This window comes from Pyrgilauda ruficollis, unplaced genomic scaffold (assembly GCF_017590135.1).
Source record: "Pyrgilauda ruficollis isolate IOZ18807 unplaced genomic scaffold, ASM1759013v1 scaffold34, whole genome shotgun sequence".
NCBI classification, from domain to species: domain Eukaryota; kingdom Metazoa; phylum Chordata; class Aves; order Passeriformes; family Passeridae; genus Pyrgilauda; species Pyrgilauda ruficollis.
In genome coordinates this window covers 6,259,480-6,273,375 of record NW_024524822.1, presented here as the reverse complement: position 1 = coordinate 6,273,375, position 13,896 = coordinate 6,259,480, and the positions used below count along the sequence as shown (strand labels likewise).

Here is a 13,896-nt window from a genome sequence, read left to right as displayed (position 1 = left end):
TGAAAGATTATATTGCATGCCTGGAGGGCACGGAACAAAACAAATGAAACTGGCCAACATGTGAGCCGTGATAATAAAGATGCTGTTTCAAACTACCTTGCAGCAAGCTGCACATTCTTTGACCTGAAATAAATTGGCAATCAGCTGGCAGGGATAGAAAGTGGATGCATCCCACACTCTCTAAATCTGGTAGAAAAATGCATCAAGTTTGTGGCCAAACACTTTACTCAAAGAAAATAGACAAAGAGAGTCAATAGTGTATTTCTGCTGTGTGTCAATACCTCCATGATAGTTCAGGGCCAAAGTATTGGCAATGTTTCTATTTTATTACTCTCTCCAGCTCAGCGATAAGACAACTGCTGTGTTAATTGACTCTCTTAGATTTGTCTTTGCATATTCTCACCCTGAATATGAAAAACTCTAATTTGATAATTGTGAATATTGCAGTTGAAAAAGGTGGGTGATGTAATGAGGAATATTTGCTCTGGCTGATAAGCTTCTACCACAATGCTGAGTAAATACAACCAAACTCAGAATATTTCAACTCCATGCAGTAGTTCTGGTGGTATTGGTGTAGTGTGGGGTTGCCACAGCCAAGGCCATTCATTATCAAGATGCCAGAAAGAGTGGTTTTAACTCTGCAAAGGCTGTATTTAAATCTTCACTTCGCATTTCAGTTCACCAGAACTGCTCTCTTAGCAATCTGTTCCGCTGCAGCCACTGCCCACAAATTATGAGACAGATACACATCCTATAATCAACTCCCCAAGTTCATGCAAGGAAGGGAAGAGCCTTCATTTTGTAACACAATCCTACACTTGAAAAAGTCAGTTTCTGAGGGGAAACTTGTACCAGCACAGGAAGTTAAATCAGTCAGGGAATTAATGCTTTAGATGCAGGTAGCAACATCTCTCCAACCCATTCTGAGTTGCAGAATCCAAACAGAGCAAGCCATTCACCCCCACAGGGAGGTATCAGCCTCAAAGCATGTTTACTGTACAAATCAGTATGGAAAAATTATGCCACAGTAACCTATGAGAGAGACCATTCCTTCCACAGTTCACAGATAACTTCTCAAAAAACTGAGACTGAAGGCAAACGGAGAGAAGCGGAAATTATTTACTTCAAGTCATTTATGATTTCTCTGTGTTTTGAGGGGGAAAAAATGATGTGGCTTGCAGTTCCAACAACCTAAAGGTCCATTCCTTCTCCAACATGTCCATTTTTCTCTGAAAAACAGGGACTAATAGAGAGGCAGGGCTGGGGCAGCCACAACACTGAAAGCTGATGCACCATTCCACTGTCTCCCTTCACACCAAGGAGGGGGCTGAACTCTGACAAGCCACACACATATTTCCCCCTTTTACATCTATTCAGTACAATTTAACTGTAACTGCAGTCATTTTACTGCAAATAAGGAAAAATACTGAATAAAATCAGCACAATTTGCTATTAATGGCACCTGCTGCTTGATAACTCTTCATTCTGCTTTACGCTTCACCTTAACTGAATTCTACCTAACAGACACTCAAAACAAATGCGGATTTTTCTTCCAGCCCATAAAACAGAGCAGTGCCTCCCACTAAATTAATGTGCATGATGGGAATATACAATCTCTTCAGGAATATCTTCATGGTTAGAATAAAATCAGAGGAACACATCTCCTTGAGAGCAGTGGAAGAGGACTGCTTTTCATATTTTACAGCCAAAATGGGATCATCATAAATTTTAGAAAGCTACAAAGACTGTTATCCTAATTCTCCATCATTAAATATTGATAGGTTTTTCTTGAATTAAATAGTCAAACCGTAATAATTTTTGTGTGTGACTTCACTGCAAATCTTTGGAGATTTTTCCCCTCCCTTGAACCACCTTATTTTAAAAAGTGGCCATCTGTAAAGTTACAATTTTGAAGAACAGTGACATTTTGTGTATTAAACGAAATCTTTTGCCAAGAGATCTGGCAAAAGATTTCATTTTTGCCCTGCTCCTACTGCTGCTGCAGATGTGTCAAAGAGCATCAGTACTGAAAGGGACAGAATTCCCTTCTGCCCATCACTGTTTTCATTGAAAACACATTGGAGGGAAAGAATAAAGTACTCTGTACAGCAGGATCATGTCATGTTTGAGCCCTTGGTTCTACCACAATCAAATTTTATGACACCAGAACAGCTCATCTTCAGATCTGGATGTACCACAGGAGCTTTGGGAGGAGAGAGGAGTGGAGAGAGTGGGGTGTGAGGCTTCTCCAAGGTCTCTCACCTTTGTTTTCCCAGACTCAAAGGGTGCCCCAGCCTTCAGCTGTAATGCTGCTGCTTAATCCCATGGATTGAAATCTTTTGCCAAGAGATCTGGACTTTTGCCCTGGTCCTACTGCTGCTGCAGATGTGTCAAAGAGCATCAGTACTGAAAGGGACAGAATTCCCTTCTGCCCATCACTGTTTTCATTGAAAACACATTGGAGGGAAAGAATAAAGTACTCTGTACAGCAGGATCATGTCATGTTTGAGCCCTTGGTTCTACCACAATCAAATTTTATGACACCAGAACAGCTCATCTTCAGATCTGGATGTACCACAGGAGCTTTGGGAGGAGAGAGGAGTGGAGAGAGTGGGGTGTGAGGCTTCTCCAAGGTCTCTCACCTTTGTTTTCCCAGACTCAAAGGGTGCCCCAGCCTTCAGCTGTAATGCTGCTGCTTAATCCCATGGATCTCACAGGACACTCCTCTAAAGCAGCCCAAAGCAGGGCAAACAAAGGGTAATGTTCTGTCCATCAGTCTCTTTGCAGCAGACTAGATCCCTGCTTCCTTTGAACAAAAGGGGGTTGTTTCTTTAAAGGTTATTTAGCATTAAACAAACTTAATAATCTGTGCTGATAATTAGAGGGACCTTTTAATTAGAATAGAGGCCAGGGGCAGCAGTTGGCCCTTAACAGGTGGGCTGGGGTCTGTCCTCAGCAGCAGCCACAGGCAAGATGCCACCAGGTCTCACTAAAGCTCAGACTCACCTGTCCCTGGTGCTCCCCTCCACTGAGAAACATTAACCCCTGCAAGTGGCCACAGAAATGCCAGCTGTGACTTCCCAGGAGCAGTACAAATAAACCTGATCTCTTCCCTGCACTACAGCTGTCTGCACGATTACTTTCAAGTTGTTTCCAGAAAGGGGAAAAAAAGAAGCCAGGGAAAAGAGAAATAAATAATCAGTCTCAAGCTCCATCTAACACCAATGAGCCAGGTTGCCTGGGCTGATCCTGCTGCTCCTCAGTTCAGATGAGGGTTACGTTAAGGGAAGTGCAAAAAGCACTCACACATCCTGGTTTCTGACACTATGAAAAATCTGTTTTTCCTGGAAATGCTGAAAAGCAGATGAATTTGTTTTGATCAATGCACTGACACCTGTCTCAAGACCACTTCCTCAGCTGGCATCAGGCAGCCACAGCAGCAGCTGTTTACAAAAACAGATGGGAAGAATTAGATTGTCCTGAAAGTCAGACAGTTCTCCTGTCACCTTAAACACTTCCTCTGGAGACATTTTTTTCAGCAGTATTAGGAACAGTGATAATTTCCCAAGAGCTGCATGGGGATAAGGAAACAGTGAGACCTGCACCCAGCTGTGAGCATGCAGTATACAGGGAAATTTCCCTCCAGATTTGTTTCCAACCCATCCAGAGCAGTAGAATGTATCCAAATCCACTATAAAATTCACTATAACATTTCTAGAGCATGTGTAACAACATAATCATTTCTTGACAACAACATCTCCAAACTGTGCTTCACAGACAAGCAGAAATGGAGAAATTCCAACATCCCTTGTTTACAGCTAACAGAGAACTAAAAAATCATCCAAATAGGAAGTGCTTTCCTAATTTAAGTGTCCTATTAAAAGCAACTTTCGTCTTCCAGAAGTTTAAATCTAAAGCTGCATTATAGACATTTAATTAAATGGCAGCAAGTGTAGGTAGCCCAAGACCAAGATATGGATCACAGTACAAAGAGATACAGAGCAAGAAGCACACAGAGCTTCAGGAGTTGCTTTGCCAGGCTGCAGGTAAAGAACAGCACAGGAGGATCCCACATGTGCATCTGAGTACAGGACTTATTAATACAATTAGAAACAAAACCCAACATGACCCAAGCTCAAAGAAGTGCTACAACCCTTATCCCTACCCTGACAATTCCTGCTTATTTGCCAAATTCCAGCCCTTTAAAATGTTACTTCTGTCATTTCTCTTCTCCTTAAAAACTTCACAGACCAGATTTTTGGGAGGGGAGTTGGACAAAGTTATATACAGACGTGTATGAACAACCCAAGGGCAAACACAGCATTGGAGCTACTTTAAAAAAATTAACTTTAAAATTTTTACTTTAAATTACTTTAAAAACAATTACAGACAAGGTCCAGTGCTGAGGACAGGGTGAGCAGAACGACTGCTGATGCAGGAGTCAGGAATATCCACCCTGGGAGGCTCTCCCAGGAACAACACCCACTCCACGGAGTTATCTACGCAGCACAAGAAACCAGCAGCAATGCACTTTTCTAGCCCAGACTGCTACTGTATTGACAGGGTCTGTGTCAACACAAACGAGGCTCACCAAGTTCTAGGGCTTGTCAGTACAAGTTTAAGTACAAAGTCCAACCTGTCACTGCAGCACTACGACCAATTCACGTGGTACAAGTTCCTAAAACCCATTTTGTCAGGAGGTCAGATCTCCAGTTCAGCCTGATGAATCAATGAAAAACACATGCAGGGCAAATGTTGTGAATGACTGGTTCCCAGAGGCTATTTTTACTCCTTTTCACACACAGCCACGTCCTGAAGCTCAGAGCTGTTCAGCATTCCCCAGCACTGCCCAGCACCTTCCCCTGCAGAGCCAGCACACAGCAGCAATGTCAGACCTCTGGCTTCTCAACAAAAGGATGCTCCAGTCCAAGATACAAAGTGTGGAGGGCTCACCCAGATAAATCCATTCTCTCCTGAAACTCCAAAGCAGCAACCTGTTGCTTAAATTGAGCCAAGAGCAGAGAACAGAAGTGGGTGGTGGCATGTGTTCAGAAAACAGTAATGTTAGCAAGCCAGAGGCTCCACATGAAAGAAACTTCTCCCCAAGCACCAGCATGTTTTTTCAGACTGAGGAGCAGACGTGCAGCTATTTTCAGCCTTTGTATCAGACAGAAAAAAATTCTTTTCAAAATGAAGTGCTAGGCAGCAGCTTGGCTTATCTCCTCAGTACTCCTGAACATGTTCATGGGGGAGACAATCACCCTGCAGGGCTATGAGTGTCAGGAAAAATACCAGAGGAAATAGCAAAAACTAAGACATAGCCATGCATTTTATTTCTTCACAAGAAAAGGTGAGCTCTTTGCACCTATACAGCAGCAGATAATACAGTTTAAACACTTGTAACAATGCATATCATTAGATTTATAAAACCTAAAAAACTCTTGTTCTAACATTTTATGTTAGAACTCTTGTTCTAAAAAAGACAAGAAACTAGCAGCTTATTTTAAAATTGTAACAATTCATACAATATTGACTTATGACAGTTACCAGTTATGATCCATGCAATAAACTATCCTTTGGCTATGGCCAATTTTAAATTCTTCAGACAGTTCAGAATTCTCAAACAATAATGGAGAAAGCTAAGCTAATACAGGAGGTTTCCTTCCAACTTGCATCACCACACATAAATACCCTTTTCTCCTTAGAATTCATGCACAAAGCAACCAGAACTTGACAGCAACTCAGCTCCCAGGCTGTGATTATTGCCACAGATGGAAAGGAACATGTGTAATACTGTCCCCACACATTACCTGCTCTCAGGAAAGAAGGCCCATCAGGGAAGAACATGTACTGTATACACCTGGTGCTCTACATGTGTGCTCCAGAACAGGCCCAATGAACAAATCCTCCTCCCTCCCTCAACTACCACAGACCATGCTTTAAATGACACAGTTTGTTTGCTGATTCCCAAAGGTCATGAACTAACAAAGAATTGCTTCACATTAATACTAATGCCTAAGAACACTGTGCAATCTAGGTAAGAGTAAACAGCACAGGGCATCTTGTGTAAAATGTCTATACACAGAAATCTGCATTTTCCATCCTTAGAACAGACAACTGCCTCCACAGATGAATTTCAGGAGCTGCATCCACAAGACTGATTAATCACAGCCAGCTTACCTCCATCATCCAGGGGTCGTTTCTGCACTCCATAACCGTAGACTGACGGGTCCACAAGTGTTGTAGAATTATTCAAGTGAGGAATATCTCCAATTTTAGCAGCAATCTATAATAAGGTGATAAAAGCATTATCAGCCACCACCACAACTAAACACCGTTTTTCCCAATAAAGCTTTGACCCCAGGCCAATATTCTCTCAGGTAGTTACTATATAGGTGGATTTGTAACAAGGTGCTTCATTTGTAAAGCAAACAATTTTCTGCTTGCTTTTTATATTTGCTTAATTAAGATCATATTCACTCAGTTCCTCTTCCTGATCACAAATAGCCCTGGAACATTATACTCAGGATTATTTGCTCAATGGACAGCTGACAAGCTAAATCTTGCTAAGAGGAGAGTTCAAACTAACCCACCAACTTTGTCCTGGAGAAGCTGCCACCTCCAGAGGCAGCTGTGTGGGAGGACACGCGCTTCCTCCTGCATGCATGCAGATCCAGACACACAGAAATGCACACTCACATCCGTGGGGGAGCAGAGGGAGAGAGTGAAAACACAGCACAAGGACAGGTTTGGGAACAACCTGTCAAAGAGACTGGATCACTCTTGTTTACTGTGTGAGGAATAAGCCAGTGGGCAAACTATCAGTCCAAAACTAGTTTCCATTTCCTGCAGTGGTCAGTACAGCACAAACACAACTCATGCTGCCTGTGCCTCTGCTTCCAAGCCTTGCAGAGGGGAAACTGCCATTCCCTGCTGAGCCAGGATACAAGGAGTTTATTCACAGGAAAGAGGAGACAGGCAGGTATCACAGTAAGGGGACTAAGGCAAGCAAATAAACTGAGACACACACCTAAACATCACTTAATGCAAGTGAAAAGTTAAGCTCATCTCCAGTGACGTTTGAGGGACAGCTGTACAGGTGGATGCTGACAACACAAGCTCTTCCAGCTGCTCTCTGAGCTAACTGGTAGAAACCCACCCTAGAAACACTCAGGTGCATTCCCTGGGTGCAGCACCCCAGTTACACCCTCCCAGGACAGGCAAACTGCAGTCTCACAGCTCCCTTTGCCTACATAAAGTATTTTGCTGTAATAAGCAAATGCAGAACAAAGCAGTTACAGAACAAATACCAAGTACACTGTATGCTACAACACTTGCTGCCTTTTCCAGCAAAAATAAAATCATTCAATCAAATCTTTACCAAGAGACTAATCCCACTCCATTATAACTGGATTCCACCAGAGAATAAGGAACAGGAGCAGATGAAAGAGCATTTTACACAGAGATGTTTTAAATGACCAATATATCTAAAGATTTCTAAAATTTGCATTTCACTACAACAGAAAGACATCTACAGCAGCTCTGGTTGTTGACACTATCTTCTGCTGCAGTGGAACAAGCAATTGCCCAAGATGCAGAACCACAGGGTACTGGAAAAAAGCTATTTGAAATGATCTTGAAAGATTGAGGATACTGCTTTTAGAAAGAGAACAGGAAACATTCTGTTCAATGCCTTCCATGAAAAGGCCCCAAGTTTGGACCATTTTCTCCTTATAGTCCATTCTGTCTTGTCTCCTTTTGGAAAGTCAGAAACTTTGCTGTGTCAGAAATGTCAGAGCTAGAGAATAAAATCCTCCTCTGGGACCAGCTGAAATCCTGAAGCTTTCATGACAAGCATTTTGTACATCAACATCTCAAATCAGTCCCCAGAAAGCTGGTTCTGAAAGCATTAACACACCTGGTCCTCTCCAGGAGGGAGAGCCAGGTGATGCTTTACTCTTTTGTTAAATCTTGTCCTGCATCCATGTATTCAGCCCTTTGCCCTTTCCCCTCGTGTTTGGGATGAAGAGAATCTCAATGAAATACAAAGAGCAGAAATGTTTTCTGACTACTTCAGTGTTGAAATATAAACTTGAAAATATATTTCACAGCAATCTATTGACAGCTTTCATATGGTAACTTACAACAGAGACCAAAAGGAACAGTGTCAGGTACAACACACCCTGACATATTTTGGGGACATTTAATTTCAACACCCTGTTCAAGAACTCTTTCTGATTATTTACCACGACTTACAAGTTACGGATGATCCTTTAGAGGTGAGATCACTCAGCACACACTCCAGGAAAAGAAAAAACCAGTCTGTGGATAGCAGAAGCTGGCTCAGGGAAGGAAGGCAGCCTGAAGTACAAAGGTGTTCAGGACCAGCCTGCTGGCACCAAGGCTGTGTACTCCCACCTCAGGGAGCTTTGTGACCCCCTGCTCACACTGAGCATGCAATGATCACCCTGGCACAGAACCCTCCAAGTAAAGGGCAAAGCAAGAGTGTTAAAGCAATTTTTACATTATCAGCTTTTAGGATATTTTCCTTCCCCCCCCCCTCCTTTATTTAAACTTGTACCCTTATCTCTAAAGCCTCCCAGCTGCCACTGGATTACAGGCAGACAACGGTGCCACCTCACCACAGCAGGAAAAAGCACCCTGCAAAATGAAGAGCTGAGCTTTCAAAGTACACATAGCAGCTAAAGTACATTTTAACATGTCATGCTCAACTTAAAATGGGAAGCTCAGTTTTTATGACAGGTTCAGCAGGGAAGTAAGCACAAAAATTAGGACATGGCAAAAGCAAGCAGACCTAGCCCTTATCTGCCTCAATGACCTTGAGTAATGTACTGCTGTTAGCCACTGCTTTTGTCCTGCTCTAGGTCAGCCTCAGGTTTTTTTCCTCCTTTTTTTCTTCTCCTTAAACCCAATGCATCCATTTTAGCAAGCTCTGAAATACACTGGGGGAAAAAGCATCACTGTTTCTGCACCTAAATTCCCCAAAATAAAGCTCTCCAACAAAGACTTTAAAGGACAACACAAGCCCTTGCTGCAAATTGTGCTGATAAAGCCAAGAAAAACAAATTAATCCACAAATTTGTGTGAGATACAAGTTTTCTTATACTTTGCACTTCTGTTCTCCCATACATTTAACAGCCAGAAAAATGAGAATACAAAATACAGAGTAATACAAAACCACTTCTAAACATGAAGCTTCTTTGCTAGCACACTCAAACACCAATATCTGCAGAATTCAGCTTTCAAGAGAACAGGCCCAGCTTCTAAGAAAAACCTCTCCATGGTGCCCAGCAAAGAACAGCAAGAGATAAAATCACCAATTCTAGGTATTAGCAGGATAAAAAAAACCCAATAAGGCACTGTCATCTGACCCTTCAGACTATTCTGGTCCCTGTGCTGCTCCTCCCATTCACTCAGCAGAACACTTGAGTTGGGGTGACAGACATTTCCCCAGAGCTCTGCAGAAAGCAATAAAACCATCTACAACCATGTAAGCTTCATGCCACAGGTGGTGTTCCTAAATAACAGAGTAAGTGGCAAAGCCTAAATCTATTTGAGGATGACCTGAAAAAGGACCCTGCAAAGGGGGAAAAGCAAAGTTTGTCCAAGACCCCTTCATCACCACGGAAATTAAAGTTAGAGCCTGATACAAAGAGGGATTTCAAACACAACCTGCTGATTCTCAGTCAGTCTCAGGATATTCCCCATTTTTTTAGCCAGGATGGCACATCACAGGCTCACCAAGCCTCAGCCTCTCCTCTCCAGAAAATTCACAGAACTCCCGGCAAGACACTGTTTGGTCATTAAGAACAAAACTTAAGGACAGTCTGAGAGAAATTCATTTTAGCCTAAAGTACAAGCAGCTCTGCTTATTATTTGATCCCGCTATTCAAAAGGGGAGCAAACATCCTCTCTCTCTCTCTCTCCCCACCCCAAAATGCCACAGAAAAGCCAGCCTGCCTGGGAGCAACTGGACAGATCTGTCCCCACCTAAGAGCCACCAACCCACTTGAGACATGGTGCAGAAGATGCAGGACAGAGCAATTCAAAGTCCCAGCACTACCTTGAAAAAATAATTATTCATAAATCCCAAATATTTCAGAGTCCACAAAAAATCCAGGCAAGTCCAGCACAAATGCTGAAAGCAATGCAAGGTAATTTCTTTCAAATATATTCCAGGTTTCTATTTTATATTCCCATAATCATCTCACATCCCAGTGGCTCTGAGGAATGCAACTACTTTCCTTTACTCAGGGAAGTCTTCCTTGTCCTGAAGTTATGTCCTTGCTTAGATATTCAGAACCGAGCACTTTATTCCACAGCCTGACTGTAATGTTGTGGCTCACATGAGAGCTGAATTTAGTAAATTTGATTACTGGTCTTACATGTGACACAAAACCTTGAAAGATTCAAACATCAAGGCAGGGATAAAGTAAGAACTGTGGCTGAATTTCTTTCCTCTGCTCCCTCATTCCCTTAGAGCAAAAGGAATACTACAGAAAGGCCAAAACCAGAACAAAAGCTGCAGCAGATCAGTACAGCTCAGACAAATACAACACCAAACACCCTTGGTGAAAGCTCTGCCATCACCTCCAGAGAAATATCAGGTGTAGCTGCCTTTTCATTTTCCCCTGATTCTCAGTCAGGAAGTTCCATCACAGATTGCTTGGGTGCTGAGGCAAACATCCATCACCTGAGCAATGAAGAGCATTTTCAGTGACATTTGGCAACAAGTCACCAGTGACAATCTAGTTCTGTGCAAGAGAAAACCACGTGCTCTCTTACCCAGCCTCTACAAAACTCAATTAAATCAAGTATTTTCACAGGGGAAGGAAATGTTTTAACCCTCCAACAGTTCTTTTCATCCCACAAACACTAACAGAAAAAAATTGTAATTCAAGAGGCAGCAAACAACTCACTGCACAAAAATGTAGGACACTGCTCTCCCACAAACACGTGCAGAGCCCACATTTCCCAACACACTTACTTCCAGGCTGAGAGACAGCCAGAAGGTTGCTGCTGGAATCTTCCAGTTTTAGGCTCATGGAAACCCAGCACGTACAGAGTAATTGCAGCAAGCATAATGAACTTAAGAACAACAAAATCAAGTAAGTGACCAGAGCCAGGGCACAGAATTATTTACTATTTGTTATTCCAGCTCCCTCATGCAGAGGTTGGGGTTTCACAGACCCCCCCTACAAACATGGTGACAGCAGTAAGGCAGCTCCAGTTCAGATCCATCTGCAGTTTGTGCTGTTTGAGCCCAGGATGCTCTGAAGCATCACCCTTTATCCTGTGACTGATCACCAGTGGTACACACAGAAGGGTTTGGGGTGGAAGGGACCTCAAAGCTCATCCAGTTCCACCTCAGGGTCACCTTCCACTAGCCCAGGCTGCTCCAAGCGAGCCACTCCTGGCCTTGGACACTTCCAGGGATCCAGGGGCAGCCACAGCTTCTCTGGGCATCCTGTGCCAGGGCCTCACCACTCCTACAGGGAAGAATTTTTTCCTAATATCTGACCTAAACATCCCCTCTTTCAGTTTAAGCCCATTCTCCCTTGTCCTGTCATTACAGCTTCTGATGGAAGAGTCCAGTCCCTCTCCAGAAGATGCTGTGGTGTCCCCATTCCACCTTCTCTTCTCCAGCTGAACAGCCCCAGCTCTCTCAGTGTGGCTCCACAAGGCAGGTGCTCCAGAGCCCTGATCCACTTCATGGCCTCCTCTGGACTTGAAACACTCACAAAATAATTTCAACCACCTGCACTTCACCAACAAATCATTATTTTCTTTTACATAAATGGGTTATTCAACTGCTTACGGGTGGTAGCATTATCAGATATTTAAATAAGATGTTTTTTTGCAATGACAGGCCTTCAGTGAGATAGAATCAGGTCAAGACAAAGGCAACTGCAGCACCTCTCAATTTAACTGCATCAAGCACAAAACCCTGTCTGGGTGCTCAGACATCACACTCCAAGGACAGGGCACTTTCCCAGTGGCTGAAAGAAGCAAGGTCTGGCTCAACCTGCAGCAGCTCACACCCCACCAGCCTGTGCTGAGAGGGAAATCACTGGCCCCAGAGCAGCTCCTGTGTGCTGGGAGGGGCAGGGTGTGAATCTATACCACCAGGTGCCCCTGTGCAGGTCACTGCAGGCTGCACAGAACAGGGACTGGCTGTCACTGATCCCAGGTGAGCTGAGAGTGAGGGGACAGTGCCTCAGTTCCACTGCAGAGAGCACCTGAGAGGTCTTAGGGTCCTTGTCAGTGAAAGGACAAAGTCTGGGCAACAGGAGGGGATTTGTCCCACCCGGCCTGTAAAGCTGGAGAGAACAAAGGCAGGTCTTGGAGCACTTTGGGCTCTGGTCCTGGCACCCAGCTGTGCTACAGCTCCTTAATGTGCAGCCACTGAGCACAAGTGCAACCTGTTCAGAGATGAAACAAACCATGAGACAGAGCTGCAACGGGGGATGTGAAGAACAGCCACAGTATCCATGCTGTGAGCAGCAGCTCCTTGTTCTGCAGCCACTCTCCACAAACCAAGGAGCACTCAAACACCTGGAGCACCTGGACTGAAGGCAAGGGTGTTGATTGATGCAGGTCTGGGCACTTTCACTGAAACTTCCCATTTTAGCACTGTGCAAGCTCGTGGATTCCTCAGGGAGCACCTCACTGCCCCCCTCCCTCTCTCCTGGCAGGGAATGCCAAGCTCCTGCTCTGCCAAGGTGTGCAGTCACAGAATCAATTGGAAAAGATCTCTGAGGCCATGGAGCCCAAGCTGTGGCTGAGCACCACCTTGTCAATCAGAGGATGGCACTGAGGGCCACATCCAGGGCTCCCTTAAACACCCCCAGGGACGGGGACTCCACTCCCTGGGCAGCCCATTCCGGTGTCCAATTACCCTTCTGTGAAGGAATTCCTCGCAATGTCCAACCTAAACCTCCCCTGGCCTGAGCCTGAGCGCTCTCGTCCTGCCCCTGGTTGCCTGGGAGACGAGCGCGACTCCCACCTGGGGACAGCCTCCTTCCAGGGAGCTGGACACTGACAGAGCCCCCACCCGCCTCCTCTTCAAGGCGCCCACAGCCCAGACCCTTGCCCAGCTCCGTGCCGCTCTCTGGCCGCTCTGTGGCTCAGCCCACGCACACGGCCGGTGTGAAACCCGAACCAGCACCGGCTCCCCCCAGCCAGAGCCCGGGGCCGGAGCCCAGGGCCGCCCCCTCCCGCACGGCAGCGCTGCTGCCCTGCCACAAGCCACGGCCGCCACTGTCAGAGCCCCGCCGCCCCCTCAGGGCACAGCCCCGGGGCTCCGCTCGCCGGGCAGAGGGGCAGCGGGACCGCGGCCGTGCCCCGCCTCCGCTCCGCGGCCTAGCGGCGCCCCGCGGTCTCCTCCCGCCCGCCCCCGGCCCGCCGGCCGGCGCCTCACCTGCCGGGCCCGGTGCAGAGCGTCTACGAAACCCTCGGGCTTGATCCCCACGGGCGCCGCGCTCTGGCTCTGCCCCTGCGCCAGCTCCGCCATGGCCCGCGCCCGTCCCGCCGCTCCGCCCGGGGCCCGCGCCCGGAAAGGGAAGGAGCCCCCCGCTTCCGCCGGAAGTGCCCCGCAGGGGCGGGGCCGGGGGCTCGCGGTGAGGGGCGGGGCCGCTCCCGCGCCGTAGGGTGGGGATGGGGGCGAGGGGCGGGGGCATTACAGGCCACGCCCCCATGGACCCCGCCCCCGGGACGGACCCGGGACATGGGGGGACACGGCGGGGGACACGGCCCTGGGGACACGGGGGGACACGGGAGGGACACGGCGGGGGGCACCGGCAGCGCCCCTGGCCCGGAACCTGCTCTGCCCCTGACAGCCCCTCCCGCCTGTGCCAGCCCGGCCCAGCCCGTCCC

General features: G+C 46.3%; 1 protein-coding gene across 11 annotated transcripts in view; it reads right to left on the bottom strand.

The window, feature by feature from the left end:
* The window catches only part of FUBP3 (far upstream element binding protein 3), a 39,973-nt gene extending 26,385 nt beyond the window's left edge, over positions 1–13,588 (bottom strand). For all 11 annotated transcript variants that reach the window (XR_005955744.1, XR_005955743.1, XM_041474876.1 and 8 more), the window contains exons 1-2: positions 13,442–13,588; positions 6,181–6,286 (exon numbers count right to left, since the gene is read on the bottom strand). Coding sequence is in view for 9 of the 11 variants with exons in the window: in XM_041474876.1 (XP_041330810.1) it covers positions 6,181–6,286; positions 13,442–13,534 (199 nt within the window). In the remaining 2 variants the exon portion in view is untranslated. The remainder of the gene's footprint in view (positions 1–6,180; positions 6,287–13,441) is intronic.
* Positions 13,589–13,896: the final 308 nt, after the last annotated feature.